The sequence below is a fragment of the Mesoplodon bidens genome (assembly GCF_964165515.1).
Source record: "Mesoplodon bidens genome assembly, chromosome: 8".
NCBI lineage: Eukaryota > Metazoa > Chordata > Mammalia > Artiodactyla > Ziphiidae > Mesoplodon > Mesoplodon bidens.
This window is the reverse complement of record NC_138165.1, coordinates 94,533,616-94,550,292: the sequence shown is the minus strand read 5'-3', so window position 1 is coordinate 94,550,292 and position 16,677 is coordinate 94,533,616. Positions and strand designations below refer to the sequence as shown.

Genomic DNA, 16,677 nt, shown 5'->3' with positions numbered 1-16,677 from the left:
AGTAGTGCGCATGCCCAACTGGGCTGAGTAGGAGGGGAAAAGGTGGGAGGGCGAAAATGAGTGAAGTAGTAAGTGCGCATGCGTACTACCGTCAGGGCTGGGGCGAGACTTCACTCGGTACCGGGGCGGGGCGAGGGCGTAGAAGGGGCGGAGTTTTCAGGCTGGCGCGCACGCGCCTCATCTGCTCGCGTCGGGTGTGCGTGCGTGCGTGCGTGTTTGCGTGTGGTCACAGTTCCCGCCATCAGCCGCTCTCACTGACTGGGGGAGCGAGCGGCCCCTCTCCTTCGTGCCCGGTGTCCCTTCCTTCCTAACCCCCGGCTCCTCCCCCTCCGTGCGGACTCCGTGCTTCCGGCAGGCCTGTCCGAGGCTTCGGACTCACAGGCACAGGTAAGGTGGGCCCGGCGAGCGTCTCAACTGAGGCTTTTTACCCTGGCCCCCCAACCCTGGCTCCCCCGGCTCCCCCGGCCCACCCACCCCGTGCGGTCCGCCCACTTGGCGTTCACTCTTTTGGAGTTCGCCCCGCTGCTGCTCAGCCCGCCCCCATCCTCGCGACGCCCCCTCTGGCCTCACAGGTACTCCACTTAGGTCTTTTCCCAGGCTTTTCCTCTCCTTTGACTTGGTCTTAACTGTCACTCGCTCCCTCCGCGACCCGAACCTGACCCCTCTTTGCTAGGGACTGTTGTCGTCCGCCACTCGTCCCTTAGCGAGGCCTGCTATCTCTTCAGGTGACTTCCGTTGCCGCACTTCCATCAGGCCTTGGGATATGATACTGTTTCACTCTCTTGGCTGTTCTTCACCTTCTCTTTCCTAACCATTTATCACTAAAAGGCATGATTTGTATTTTTTAGTGCCTTTGGTTGGTCCCCATCTCTAGCCATCAGATCAGGTTGTCAGGTTTACCTGTTTTAGGTCATGATCCGTGAAAGGAAATGATAATTGATGACAGAATTCTGTGTCTGAAGAGTTGGCCTGTAGTGGTTTTGTAATCCTTTCAAAATTTAGGCTCTGTGTAAATACCTTTTTTGGGGTGGCAGTGTCTGACAAGTCTCTAACAGGAAAAGCTATCTAACAGAGGATGTCAAGTAGGCAAGTTGGGATATACTGGGTTGGAGCTCAGAGGAGAGCTCTGAGCCGGATATATAGGTAAACGTATATAATACATAGATGTCATCTGTCATGTTGGTAGTAATTGAAGCTATGGATGTGGATGAAATTGCCTAAAGAGAGTACAGTGCTAGAAAAGAAAGGGACCTAGGATGGAGCACCTGAGGGGTTCTTGGTGTTTAGTAATCGGATAGAGGAGTACAAGTCTTGTAGAAAAGGTAAAGGAAGTTATCAGTAATGTTGAATTCTGCTGAAAGGTAAAGTTGAATGAGGACTGAAAGGCCTGTTGACATCAAAGTAATCGATGATCATAGGGAGAGATGTTTGATGGAGTAAAATGGTTATCTGGGTTCAGTCCTAGGTTGTTCTCCTTTTACTCTTCCCTTCCACCCTATGCTTTAAATTCTACCTGTATATTGATGAGAAGTTTTATTTCCAGCATGTTCCTTTTGTTTTCAGCTCAAGATCTAAATAGCCAACTGTCTGCTTGACATCTCAACTTAATTTTTTTCCTTAGGAATTTCAAATATAACATGTCTGAAACCAGTCTTAATTCTCTCCATACGCAAATGCTTTCTCTTCCGGTATCCTATTTCATTAAGTGGTATATCCATTTATCCATTTACATAGTCTAGAAACTTGAAAGCCCTCATCCCATGTATCTATACCCTCTTCAGGTTCTGTTTATTCTTACTTTCATTATATGTCTTGAATCTATTTCTGTACATTTTCATTAGCACTTTTCTAGTTCAAGCCACAGTCCTCTCTCACCTGGACTTAATGTTTCCTATATTCTCATCTGTAAAGTGGGAATAATAATCACCTTATTGGATTGCTATGAGGATTAAATTAAATAACCATGGTAAGCACCTGACGTAGAGTAAGTAGCCAGTGAGCATTCATTGTTATTGTAATTGTCGTTATAAGCCGAATCACTTCAATACTCTTCTGTCTGGTTGTCCTAATTTCTTTCATTCTTGCTCCTTTCACTCTCTTCCCCAGACCCAAACAAACTACATCACTTTTGCATTCAGCAGTAACACATCATTTCTCTGCTTAAAAACCCACCCCAGTCCTTAAATCAGGTACCCTATTATAATCTTTCATCATGCCCGGACCTTATACCATTTTTCAGAACTTCTAATTATATATTTACTTGTGTGATTATTTAAAATGTGTCTTCTACTAGAATATGGGTTAGGAACTATTTCATTTCTATTTCTCAAGAATTTGTTAAATGAATAAATAAATTGGAGCTTGCTATAAGAAGCATCATGTCTTTGGGAAACACCAGCTTACTGATATTCATGTCATCTGATGACAAGCATCTTTTTTCACTCTGTAGACAAATTAAAGGACACAAAAGACCAAAGGGTTTTCCAGCTTTGGATGATTTTACCCATTCTTATGTCATAGAATCATTCAGATTTTAACTCTTTGAATTGGAGATAAACTTTATCTAGGTCAACTTCTCTCTTTACTTTGAGCGACCAAACTAATTTTATCTCTTTGTGCATTTGTTTTATGGACCTTTTTAGGAAAGAAAGCCCTTAAAAATCAGAGCAGTGGTTTATATATTTTAACAGCTGGTTAAACTATGAGACCTGTGAAGATGAGGTTTCCAAAAATATATAAAGGAAAATTCCATGTTTAAGTAAGTTGTTGGTGGTAGTTATGGAAGAAAATACTAAAATTTAATAATTTGTGTGTGTAAAACGGGATTTATGTTGAGAAATAGAAAATTAAAAGTAGGAGTGCCAAACATAGAAGCATTTGGATTTATTTTATAGATAGTGATGAGCTGTTAAAAATGTTTGGGAGAAAGTTTCAGTTAAGCAAGATGAATAAATTCTAGAGATAAGCCGTACAACATTGTACCTATAGTTAACAATACTGTATTGTACACTTAAACATTTGTTAAGAGGGTAGATCTCATGTTAAGTATTCTTACTACAGTAAAATAAAAAAAACTTTTTTTAATGTTTGGGAGGGGAATTAGCATCAGTGGCATGTATTTTCGCGTTTACTAAATGCCTGTTATTTTGTTGGGAGTACAAAAGAAAATAAGACAGGGCCCCTCCAGCCTCCCCCTGCCCCCTTTAGAGAGAAAGTTAAGGAGACACACTTTAGTTGGTAAGAGATAAAAAGAATAGTCCTTTAGAAAGGATATTATAGGGTAAAGGATTTATTAGATAGGAAAATCTTGAGAGAATGGAGACTGGAAAGTGGTTGCTAGAAATCATTGGGGATGCAATAAGGTAGTGGTTAAAAACATGGCTTCTGGTGCTAGACTTAGTTTTGTCTCTTACTGACTGTAACCATGGATAAATTACCTGATCCCTCTAAGCCTCAGTTTCCTCATTTGTAAAATAGAGATATTAATAATCCCCACCCTTTAGGATTATTGTGACGATTATGAGATATGCATGTATGGTGCTTAGTACTGTGCTTAGTAAATGTTGCATAATAAATATTAGGTGGGAAGAATGGCAAAGTGATGCATTTCTGAATTAGGGTAGTAGTGATGAAAAGACTGTGTTTGAGATAAATGAGAATGAGGTTAAAGCTGATGCTAAGATCTTTTTGCCTGAATGAGAGTGGAAGGACAAATGTAGGGAAGTCTGGGGAGTCTCTTAAAGAGGGCGTGGACTGTGTCATATTCACATGTGTATCCCTAACACAGTGCCAACAGATTGGAGTAGCTCAATAAATGATTTTTTACTAAGTGAACAAAGGAGTTTAAAGTTGACGTTATAGAATTCAAGAAGGCAGTGAGAAATGTTTGGGTAAAGCTTCAGGGAAAGTTGAGGCTTTGAGAGGCCTAAATTTGGGAAACAAGCCCATGAAGTTAGTTTTGAAAGAAAAGTAAAAGCCAAGTTTACCCACCCTTTGAAATTTGTATCAGCACATGGTGGAAGTGGTATTTTAAGATTTAAGACCTCATTATGTAACAATGTTTATAAAGTCAACAAAGGATAGACTCTTTTTTCCATTGCCTTCTTAGTTTCAAAATGTAGCAGGAGTAAATTAACCAAGACACAAATTGATGAAGGTGCGTGCTCCTGGAGTCCCTCGTTTTCCACAGCAGATATATCCCTAGAGTTCTGTTGATTATGTGTGTGTATGTATATGTGTATCTTGAGCATTAAATGTTTTCAGTAAAGTAATTTGTGGTTTTTAAGTAGTCAAAGGGTTCATTTTTGTTGCATAAATGATCACTTAAAATTTTTTTAATTTTGTAAATGAATTTTTTTTTAAAAAGACACACTTATATTTTCTTCAGCTGAGTTGATGGCTCCCGGAGAACTGGCATAGCTGCAGAATATGAGTAGTTCCCCAAGAAGAGCGCATTGCCTTTGGCACAAGGATCAGAATAAAGGTGAATTGTTATTACATAGGGTTTTTCAGTAAAAGTCATTGAAAAGTAAGTAATGTTTTTATTTTGGATATATGTTTCCAAGAGTATGCAAACTGGCAAGAATTGACAGTTTTCTTCTATTTTGTAGTAATAGTTTTGTGCTTTAGCATGCTTTCTTAAACCACAGAATACCCTCTGGATAAGAATGTTTTCAAAGCAGTACCTAAAATATGAGCATTTAAATAACTGTAGAGGGTATAGAAACATTTTTGCCAGTGTTGTCGATTGAGCTTTCGTAGACTGCTCAAAATTGAACAGTAATTTTAACAATAGTGGAGAAATTTAGGGAAAGGGGAATCTCTTTGGATGTACTTAAAGAATAATTGGTTTTTCTTGTACTTTGTCTTCCTAATATTGCTTTGATAGTGAATTAGCATTACAGAGTTCAGTGAAACCTTGTCTTTGTCGTAGCTTCATAGAAAGTTTAACTGTTACTGGATCATGCTAGATACCAAAAAGGAAACTTAGTGTTCTTTCTCTTAACCAAGTAGGGCAAACCCTGATAATATGATCAGTGTACAAAAGTAAATATAGTTAATTCATTTAGTGCAGGAGCAGATAATGGACTAGCTTGAGGCATTAAGAAAAAATCTTATTGATTCTGCCAATTTTATGTCCTGTACCTTTTAGATTTTTTTCTCGTAGAAGAAAGAGAGATTGCTAGTAGAAATGGTTAAGAAAATGTTCAATATCTGATGTAAAATTGTATACAAACCAAAACTCTGCACCAAAATGTTTGAGAATTATATCTAGAGAAATCATGTATTACATATAGAGAGAATTATACAGAGGGAAACAGAAGTAACCAATAAAGTTTTTTTATTGACCTTTCAAATCTTCACCTCCAAATCTTGTTAAATAATCTAATTTTTAAAAATATGTTTTTGTTGGAGGAATTCAAGGTCAATGTCCTTTACTTGCGTTTTGGTCTTTAAGGAAAGCACTAAGATAATTGGATTTTATGTTATTCGCTTTTAATTTGGCACCCTGACATAAGGAAAGATGCGGTAATTTGATAAACCTCCTTCTTTAAGTGGAGTTTCTTCATTGAACAATAAATTATATGAATCCTAGTTTAGGCAAGTTTACTAATGTTTTTTGTTTTAATAATGCATTCTGTAACTGTATATTCTTGTTTTTCATAAATGATTTTTCTCTCAATGAATCTTAACAAGATACGTGGACAGCTTTGCATTTAGGAGAAATTCAGATGCACATAGAAAAAGCCTATATGTAGTATTCAGAAGATGAGGTATATATACAGTGCAGAGTGATACTCTTCTAGAGAGCTTAGTAAACATAATCCTATATCGGTCATATAAAAGGGATTTATGGTTCTGGTATCTGCTGCTGTGTATTTTAACAGTAAATCGAATAAAGTTGATAGTGCTGATTTATTCATTATTCTTGAATAATGAGTTTGTTTCTTGTATGCCAGACACTGTCCTAGTGGGGATGCAAAGACTAAAGAACATATTCCCTGTCGTCAAACAGCAAAGTCTAGCTAGAGAGAGACAGAGGTAAATAGACAGTTTATAATACAATATGGTAAATGCTCTACTAGAGGTAAGCACAGGGTACAACAGAAGAGAAAAGCATTCAATGCTGTCAGTGTGGATATGGGGTGAGAGAAGAAGTGAAAGGTAGCTAGGAAATCCTTCTTAGAGAAAATAATATCTAAATTGAGTTTTGATTTTATAGCCAGGAGAAGAAAAAAAGGGGGGTGGTGAGAGCAGGTAAAAATCCTGCAGACGTAGACCACAGTGTGTGCAAAGGTACAGTGGCTTGAGAACATATGCCTTTTTTAGGAAAGTTGTAGGTAGTTCAGATGGCTGGATTTGGAGGGTTTGTTGGGGATAGAGAGGTAAGGAGGGCCTGGATCATGAAGAGTGTTTATGCCATGTTAATGAGTCTAGATTTAATTGTGAGGGCATTGGGGAGCTGTTGAATGATATCGAGGAGAGTGATGTGATTTGATCTGAAGTTCACTATAAAGATGCCTGGAAGGTATATGGAGGTAGAAATGACAACCTAACCTTCCATTTCCAGAAGAGAGAAGTCAAAGATAACTCATGTTTCTGGCATGGGCAACTGGAGTAGGAGAGGGGCCACATATTCTTGGCAGTGCTGAGAGACAGAGTGGAAAAAATCTCAAGGCTGTATCTAAATGATGAAGCACCAAGTTATTAATTGTAAAAAAAGCATTACAAACACATTGCTGGCCCAGATTTTGTAGTTACTAGTTTGAGCAAAATGTCACATTAACAGGTCTGTAAACAGTAGTGACCTCTATTACTCTGATGGATTCATACACTCAGCCAATTATACTATCTGAATCTGGCCACAATTAGGCACTCAAAAAATTTGACGAGATGAGTGAGTAACAGTAGAGGACTTGCAATGCATAATACCTTTAACTATTCAAAGTGTTTTCATACCTCTCTTTAAAGTTATTCTTAGCTGTTTGATGTACAGCACCTAGAGGCCTCGAACTAGGATTCCCCAGGCTGTATTCTACCTACAGGTGGGTTTTGTTTGATTTGTGGCTTTTAAAAATAAGTTTGAATTCATTGCCCACAATTTAAAATGAGCAGTTGAGGGCTTCCCTGGTGGCGCAGTGGTTAAGAATCCACCTGCCAATGCAGGGGACACGGGTTTGAGCCCTGGTCCGGGAAGATCCCACATGCCATGCAGAACAGCTAAGCCCGTGCGCCACAACTACTGAGCCTGTGTGCTACAACTACTGAAGCCCGCGTGCCTAGTGCCCGTGCTCCGCAACAAGAGAAGCCACTGCAGTGAGAAGCCCGTGCACTGCAACGAAGAGTAGCCCCCGCTCACCGCCACTAGAGAAAGCCTGTGCACAGCAACAAAGGCCCATTGCAGCCAAAAATAAGTAAATAAAATAAATAAATTTATTAAATAAATAAATAAATAAAATAAAATGAGCAGTTGACAGAAAATTTGGATGTCATTTTCTTGAAGAATTAGATATCTGGCAATGCTAGGTTCACTGTTTCTACATGGCAAAACCGGCTAGATTTGAGTGGCAGTTTTCATATTCTGCCTGCCTAAATCATTTGTGTCACCTACCTGGCCTCTATAGGCAGTGAGTTGGTGACCCCTTGTTAACAAGTTATTTGTCTGGGATCTTTGGATAAAGAGGTGTTTCAGACAAGGAATAAATTCAGAAAGTGGACAGTAATTCCATTCATATTGAAGCTGCTGCCTGTTGAGTGCTTAATGTGTGTTATTTCATTTAATATTGCAACACTATAGCATTCTCATATTCCTGTTTTACAGTTGAGAAAACTAGTTGCTAGGAAAGGTAAGTTACAAATTAGTAAGCGACAGAGCTGGCTCTTAATATCTAGATCTAGTATGCTTTTCATTGTACATATACTACTACTTTTAGCTTTTCTAGTTGAGCTGTTTAGGCAGAGGCAAAGTTTAATGATTTTTAATTTATTAAATTATAAGCAAGAATCTGTATTAGAGGCAATGTTTTTAGAGGTTTGAAGGCTATAGTATAAGTTTTGTTTTAATTTTAGATGATTGCATATATGTGTGTATGTGTGTAACACACACACTATTTGATAACATTTTTTGCTGTTACTGTAATTGTATTTACTTGCTCACATCTGGTAAGCTGGTTTGAAGAGTCTTAGACATTCTGTCATTTCTGTAAGTATCAGAAGTTCACTTGGGAAATTTGACTATTTGTCAAAGATAAACTTAGTAAATATTCTTTCCAAGAATGGTACTATTAAGCATAAATGATAGGTGGATCTTAGGAACAGGGTTTTTTTCCTTTGTTAGGCTGTTTTCCCTAGAGAATAAATGATTTTCTCAAGTAATACAATTCTTTAGGTTAAACTAATTTGATTATTCTCACAATTATTTATTCATTTAAACTAATTTGATTGTTCTCACAATTAATTACTCATTATTCTCACAGTTATTTATTATTTATTCACATATGGATATGCATAGACTACCACTGGTAGAAAGAATTATTTGGTGATATGATTTGATGTTTTGCTAGGAACTTAATTCTAACAAATGGAGTCAGCTGACTGAAAATATTTTTTTACTTATATTTGAAATTCAAGATCCTTTAGCATCATGAAGGAAGGTAAAAGTTGCTTATATTGCCATGGGCACTCACACTGCGAATGGAATCTTTAGTATTCCTGATTGTCTTGCCTTTAGTAGCAGCAGTATGGCTGTTAATGGTACAAAATGCAAAATTTAGGCACTCATGGACACGGGTACACGGCAAAGGAGAGAACAGGTGCAGAAAAAATAAAAGGTGGGTAAATTCAGTCACTGAATGTCAGCGACTGCTTCATTTGTTTTTCTTACCTGTGCCATCCAGCTAACCAAAGCCTTTGAGGACACTTAGTAAGAGGTAGTTTATTGAAATGGAGAAAAGGACATAAGATGGTTCATTAAATATTCTCTTTCAAACTCTTGTTTTAATCACTAGTAAATTGTAACTTATTGTTTTGTTTTATTTTTCTTCCTTAGAATCTGTCAGGTGAAGGTATATTTTTTTCTTTTTAATTTGGCTAGAAGCAATTTATTTTTAAAGAAAGTATGTCTCCTCTGAAGATACATGGTCCTATCAGAATTCGAAGTATGCAGACTGGGATTACAAAATGGAAAGAAGGATCCTTTGAAGTTGTGGAAAAGGAGAATAAAGTCAGCCTAGTAGTTCACTACAATACTGGAGGAATTCCGAGGATATTTCAGGTATTACCAAATTTTGATTTGGAATAGATCTTCAATCACATCCTTTAGTGAATAGCTGTTCTGTGCCATACTAAGTATCATGGTAGCCCTCCTAGATTACTATTTCTTGCTTCTTATTTCCAGGACACTAATACTATTAGGTATATATATTATAAATTATTCAGCAAAATTGTTGATGGTGTATAATAAAGAGTAGGAAGTAGTCACCATTATTGAAAAGAAAACTGGTGGGAGGAAGCTGAAAGGAACTGAGTTTGGATACTATCTATCTAAGCTATGTTTAAAACCACATTAGGATAACTTCAGTTATTTTTCCCCCATTTTTCCCCCCTCAACATATATGATAAATTCATCACCATTTAGTGTTAGCTTTTTTTTGAATCATTCCTTAAGCCTTTATTTCAACTTAAAACATCCCTCAAGTTTTTTTTGCGTGTGCGGTATGCGGGCCTCTCACTGCTGTGGCCTCTCCCGTTGTGGAGCACAGGCTCCGGACGTGCAGGCTCAGTGGCCATGGCTCACGGGCCCAGCCGCTCCGTGGCATGTGGGATCTTCCCGGACCGGGGCACGAACCCGTGTCCCCTGCATCGGCAGGCGGACTCTCAACCACTGCGCCACCAGGGAGGCCCCCTCAAGTTTTTTTTTTTTTTTTTTTTTGCTTTTGCTGTACGTGGGCCTCTCACTGTTGTGGCCTCTCCCGTTGCGGAGCACAGGCTCCGGACACGCAGGCCCAGCGGCCATGGCTCACGGGCCCAGCCGCTCCGCGGCACGTGGGATCTTCCCGGACCGGGGCACGAACCCGCGCCCCCTGCATCGGCAGGCGGACTCTCAACCACTGCGCCACCAGGGAAGCCCCCCCCTCAAGTTTTTGATGTAGGGCCAAGGCCTGTCTTTTGAGTTTAGGGCCTCCCATTAGTGCTTTTCATCCTACTTCTCATATAAGCCACACGGCCGAGGGTTTCACAGTCATTTTTTCTTAGTTTCTTTAAAGTGGAGTGAGATCTTAAAGACATTTTGTGAGGCAATCAGATTTTTCCAGATTTAATGGTATCTTACAGTTGGCTCTCCCACACCTAAGCTGACAGTACATTTTTAGTAACTCACCTTTAATGTGCCTTTCCCAGACATTCAACTTGAATCTTATAGAAACAACTTATCTCTTCTGCACTCATATTTCTTTACTTTAAGTAACTTTAATTAAATTGTGTAATTACAATGATAGGAAGAACTAGCATAAACAGCTTTGGGAACAAACAGATTGGCTTTTGGTGAGCAGACAACTCCACTGGTGAGAGTGGCAGGGTGCCGGCCTGCTAGAGTAGCCACTACTGGCTGTGATCACGCAGCATGTCGTGGACCTTGTCTTTACATGTGCAGAGGGAATGGAGACCACAGATTAGTCAGTTAAGTGTCGGCCACCTAAGAGAGCCCTGGCTCAGTATGGCTTCTGTTCCATGTCTGGCCTAGAAGATGAATACCTTGAAGGTCTAGGTTTTATCTTTCTGGTTAGTTCCAGAACCTAGCACAGTGGTGGGTGTATAGTGGGCCCTCAATAAACATTGATAAACTAGCTAACTGACTATACCAACAAAAACAAAGCTCACCTTTGCCGCTGCACATCTTCTGGTGAGGGTCCTAAGCACCATTCCACTGGGCAGAAGTTGGATTAGAGAGAAAAAGCTAGCAAATGAATTCCTAATACTGCTGTAAGATGAGATGATGTATACCATTAAGTAGTAAAATGGAAGGCAGCTATAAAGAAGTGAATTTTGTATAATATGTAATTAACCCAGGTAACTGACTAACACAAAATAATAGTGAGACAATACACTTGATAACATCTTATAAAGGATTAGATAATATTCTTATGTGAGGAAAAAATCCACATTTACAACCACAGTATTTGACTGCAAAAAGCCTCACTGATGATTATGTTCTGGACCAGCCAGGTCAAGAAAAAATTTCCCTGACTGATGTATCCTTGCAGTATTGAGTTTATTTTTATTTTTTTAATAGATCTTTATTGGAATATAATTGCTTCACAATACCGTGTTAGTTTCTGTTGCACAACAAAGCGAATCAGCCATATGCATACACATGTCCCCATATCCCCTCCCTTTTGAGCCTCCCTCCCATCGTCCTCCCTGTCCCCCTGTGCTATGCTCCTGCTTCCCACCAGCCAACTATTTTACATTTCGTAGTGTATACATGTTGATGCTTACTCTCACTTCGCCCCAGCTTCGCCCTCCCACCCTGTGTCCTCAAGTCCATTTACTATGTCTACGTCTTTATCCCTGCCCTGCAGCTAGGTTCATCCGTACCTTTTTTTTTTTTAAGATTCCATATATATGTGTTAACATACGGTATTTGTTTTTCTCTTGCTGACTTACATTCACTCTGTATGACAGACTCTAGGTCCATCCACCTCACTACAAATAACTCAATTTCGTTTTTTTTTTTTAGTGTTAGCTTTTAATAAGACTCATTAGTGTCTCTTCTTAATTACTTCTTCATAAATAATCCTGCCAAAGGTTGTGGTATAGACCGTTCAAGGATGATTATTCAAGGTCATCCTTACAGCTGTTTTCTTCTAACTGTTAACTTTTGAAAGATCTCATTTTTTCACTGCAAAAGAGAGTTAATGTTGTTTTCACTTCTGTCTTGTGCAGCCAAGAACTACTTGTGTTGATAAGAGTTGAATTTAATGTCTTACTTACATTTTTCTGCACTTAAAAATGCTATATTTGTTAATTAGATTATAGAAAAGTATAATATTCATTCTAAAGTACTCTTTTGAAGAACAATTTATAAAACTTTATGCTTGAGAACCAGAGCTGAAGTAAAATTTCTATTTATCTTTGCTTTTAAACTACAGAAGTACATTGATTATGAATTTATGTATCAAAGATATTCTTAAATAGATTGGAGGTGGTGACATGGGTAATAGAAACGATAGTTTCTACCACGTGTATATATCTACTAATTGCCCATCTCAATGAAAGATTTTTTTCAAATAGAGGCTCAGTCTTTCAGTCCTCATCCCAAATTAGCACTGAGTAAATATTTAAATACTTAAACAAACATAGATCTTTAGAAGCATGAGGAATCTACCTATGATTACGCCTTCCTCTCAGTTCTAGATGAATTTGCATTCAGCATTCATTTGTTAACCACGTACAGATTACCGTGGTGGGTACTGTGCTAAGGGCTAAGAATACAGAGCTGAATGAGACACTTTTCTTCTCAAACTTAAGAGTAACCAGATACATTCTCAGCTGTAAAATTATCTCAGAGATACTGAGGTAACACAAAGAAGGAAGTGTTTTGTGCTCTGAGGATTTAGAGGATAGATAGGAATTTGCCAGACACAGTGGAGGTAAGGTGGAGGTGATTTCTATAATGGACAAACACATGCTAGTGTGAGTCAACACTCAGGGAACCAGAAAATTATTTTAAAATAAATGCACAGTAGGGAGTGAATGGCAGAAGTAGAGGCTGAAGAGCTAGATAGGAACCAGATCTTGAAGCATCTTGTTTGTCATACTAACGGGAACTTAGATACTAAGGAGCCAAGAATCTTAAGTTTAAATTCATTTGACAGCTAGGCGGATGACTTTGTTTCAAGAGCTGGTGGGAGAATAAGGACGTGTAAGAGGTTATTGTGGGAGTTTAGATGAGAAATGAAAGTCCTGAGCAAAGGAAAAGACAGTGGGAGAAGCAAGTGGAGGAAAGGGTAGATTTGAAGAGATTTCAAGAAGATTTAATTCATTAGATTTGGGGGGGTGAGAGAGAAAAGAGTCTGGGGAGATTCCTAGGTTTGAGTGGATGGCAGTCCCTTTCATCTTCTCTTTGTTAGGGGACAGAGGGGAAGAATTGGGGCATGAGGATTGGGAGAGATGAGTTTTCTGAGGTGTCAGGCATTCAGATAGTGGTATGTACTAGGCATTTGGTAAAAAAAACTGGAGCTCCGGCAGAGATGTGGACGTAGAGAAAAGGCTGAGAGGCCTCACCATATGGGTAGTAACTAAAATTGTATGACTAGCTAGGATTTTTCAGTTGTTGAAATCATAAAGTTCAAGATTATTCTCATATTGACTGAAATAATGGTTTTATGCAGTCTCTTTTCCTTTTTGCACAGTAAACTGCTGATTTAAATATTTTGGAGTTAAAGCATCTGAAACTAGTTATTGTGTTTTATGATAGAATTTCTACTCAAGGACATGAATTTAAGACCAAGTTTGAAGCTTAAAAAATGTTATTTAAGTTTGAAATAAATAAATTAAGGCTGGTAAAACTCGTTTTTCATTCTTATCTAAAAATTGTCAAAGGTCAATTCTCCCTAATTAAAAAAAAAATTGTGAAATGCTATTACTTCTTTCTTTATGCTGTTCAGAGGCTATGTCTTCAGCAAAAGGCAGCTTTAGAAACCTCTGTAATATGCCTGCTGAGGGAGAGTGTTAGAGAATAAGGATGCCTGGTTGACAGGAATTATTTAGATGAAAAAAGTGCAAGATTTATTAGTTTAGTCTTGGAAAAATTTCAACCAAGAGAAAATAAAAGTTATCACTTAATAGCACATATCCAGAGTCTGGAAGAGTATAAGACAAGTTATTGAACCAGTTCTGGGGATTGGGAGAAGTAAGCTAAGGGAGTTCCAGGGTACTTATGATCTTTGTGATTGAAAGTTAAATGAACCTGCTTAGACAGTTAAAAAAGAAAAAAAGAATGTTCTAATGCTGCTAAAGGTTTATGTTGATGTGTTTTTGAGAAGTGGAATTCTTTTGAGGATTACAGTTTGGATTAGTATATCCTTTTATATTGCAGCTGCTAAAACCACTTGCTAGATATTTCATAAGCTTTTGTTTAAAAAAAAAAAAGAAGAAAGAAAAAGCCTCTAATCCAATATGGCTTTCTAAACTGGTGATGGTATAACCATCAAGGCCCTGTAAATTAACTTATTAGTTTTTATAACTTTATAACTATACTTGAAAATATGCAGTTCCCTACCAAAAAAATCAAGAGTGTTAGGATTACTGTGTAAAATTTTAATAGTATGTGTTTGCCTCTCCTAGAAGTGAAATCTTTGATTTAAATGTGTCAAAAATGGAAACTCTTTTTGGTTGGAGGGGGAAAAAAAACAACTAAATTAATATGGGAAAAAGTAAGAAATGTGTAACGTAGAAAGTATAAAGTTTAGTATTCATTATACAACTTTTTCTGCTTCATTATAATTCGTTTTTAATGATACTTTTCCTTTTGTGTTGATCAGCTAAGTCATAACATTAAAAATGTGGTGCTTCGACCCAGTGGAGCAAAACAAAGCCGCCTAATGTTAACTCTACAAGATAACAGCTTCTTGTCTATTGATAAAGTACCAAGTAAGGATGCAGAGGAAATGAGGTTGTTTCTGGATGCAGTTCATCAAAACAGACTTAATGCAGGTGAGCACTAATCCTCCCAGGGTCTGACATTAGCAGTTACAAAAATATTACTAGATAGTAGACCAGTATCCCTCATGAATATTGATGCAAAAATTTTCAACACAATACTAGTACACCTAATTCAACAGCACGTTAAAAGAATTATACACCATGACCAAGGAGGATTTATTTCTGAAATACAAGAATAGTTCAAGATATGAAAAAAATCTATCAGTGTGATTATTCAAATTAGCAGAATGGAGGACAAAAACCACATGATCATCTTGATGCAGAAAAAGTGTTTGATACAATTTAACATTCTTTCATGATAGAAACACTCAACAAAGTAGGAATTAAAGTAAACTACCTTCCCTCAACATAATAAATGCCTTATATGAACAGCCGATAACTCGATGATGGAAAACTGAAAGGTTTTCCGCTGAGATCAGGAACAGGAAAGGATGCCCTCTCTTACCCATTCTATTCAACATAGTACTGGAAGTCCTAGCCAGAGCACTTAGGCAAGAAAAAGAAATAAAATTGGAAAGGAAGAAGTAAATTTATCTTTGTTCTCAGATGACATGATCTTATATGTAGAACACCCTAAAGATTCCACGAAAGAGTGTGTCTAGAAAAGCAGTAGGATTTAAATTACAATTGGGAAAACTTAACCTTGTTACATAAATCTTATATACTTACTTTTTTATATGAAACTTATTCTGAGGTTTTGTTCTTGCTATGAAAACAGAAGGTACTATAGAAAATCACACAGTATGATAAGATTCCTCTACCTCCTCCAACCCCTTTCATTTAAAATGTTTTGATTTTTAAAAAATATATATTTATAGGCATCTTTTTAGGAATAATCTGTTGCTTAAAATGAGTTTTCCACTATTATAGAGTTAGTCTCCAGCTCTATCAGTACTTTGTTATTACTGATATTTTATAGTTGACAAACTTTTGAGTTTTTTAATTTAAATATAACACATTAAAAACATTTTAAAAATGAAGATGTAGCAATGCTGCCTTGCTTGGATTTAATTAATACCTCTATTTCATACACTATTTTCTTGTTTAAAAAAATTTTTTATGGTTGTTTGCCATTTGGTTTCTATTCATTATGTGTTCATGTTACCAAATCTGAACTATGTCAGTCTTCTAAATATTGAATTTTAGAATCAAGGAATTGAGTACCGTTTGAAAGTTTAGAATATATCAGGGATTATGTCTGTATTTCTATATTTGTTTTATTCCATCATATTAATTGAATCACTGTTTTAAGAATTGATGTGTGTAAGAAAAGCATGTCTCTAAATGCATTAGAGGGGACTCCCTGGTGGCGCAGTGGTTACGAATCCACCTGCCAATGCAGGGTACACAGGATCTATCCCTGGTCCGGGAAGATCCCACATGCCGCGGAGCAACTAAGCCCGTGCGACACAAGTACTGAGCCGGAGCTCTAGAGCCCGCGCGCCACAACTACTGAAGCCCGCGCACCTAGAGAGCCCATGCTCCACAACAAGAGAAGCTACTGCGATGAGAAGCCCGCGCACCTCAGTGAAGAGTAGTCCCTGCTCGCCACAACTAGAGAAAGCCCGCACACAGCAACGAAGACCCAATGCAGCCAAAAATTAAAAAATTAATTAATTTTTTTAAAAATAAATAAATAAACGCATTAGAGTGGAAAGCACAGTAGACTGGGGCCCAAGTTTGAGTCTGAACAACGTGGCATAATGGAAAATCATGAGCTTTGGACTTAAAACAGGTTTGGGTTTGAATCCTAGCTCTACTTGTTATTTCCTGTGTGGTTTTGGGCAGCTCCCTTAATAACTGAGTTTCAGTTTCCTCATCTCTAAAATGAATGTTTTATCACCTTAATTTCAGTGCTTAATAAAAAATTAGAGCTCATTAATGTAAAGCATGACTGGCACATGATAGGCACTCAGTAAGTCATTGCTGCTTTTAGAGTGGCTAGCTGTGGAC

At 37.9% G+C, this 16,677-nt stretch overlaps 1 protein-coding gene across 6 annotated transcripts in view; it reads left to right on the top strand.

Annotated features, from left to right (window-relative positions):
• Positions 1-233: 233 nt before the first annotated feature.
• Positions 234-16,677, top strand: part of USP37 (ubiquitin specific peptidase 37) — a 96,124-nt gene continuing 79,680 nt past the window's right edge. For 2 of the 6 annotated variants that reach the window (XM_081243294.1, XM_081243289.1), the window contains exons 1-5: positions 234-387; positions 4,388-4,483; positions 6,973-7,046; positions 9,050-9,274; positions 14,544-14,715. In XM_081243294.1, coding sequence (XP_081099420.1) covers positions 9,119-9,274; positions 14,544-14,715 — 328 coding nt within the window. In that variant the 5' untranslated portion in view covers positions 234-387; positions 4,388-4,483; positions 6,973-7,046; positions 9,050-9,118. Of the gene's footprint in view, positions 388-4,387; positions 4,529-6,972; positions 7,047-9,049; positions 9,275-14,543; positions 14,716-16,677 lie in introns of all 6 variants that reach the window. The other 4 variants (XM_081243290.1, XM_081243292.1, XM_081243293.1 and 1 more) reach the window with 4 other exon arrangements.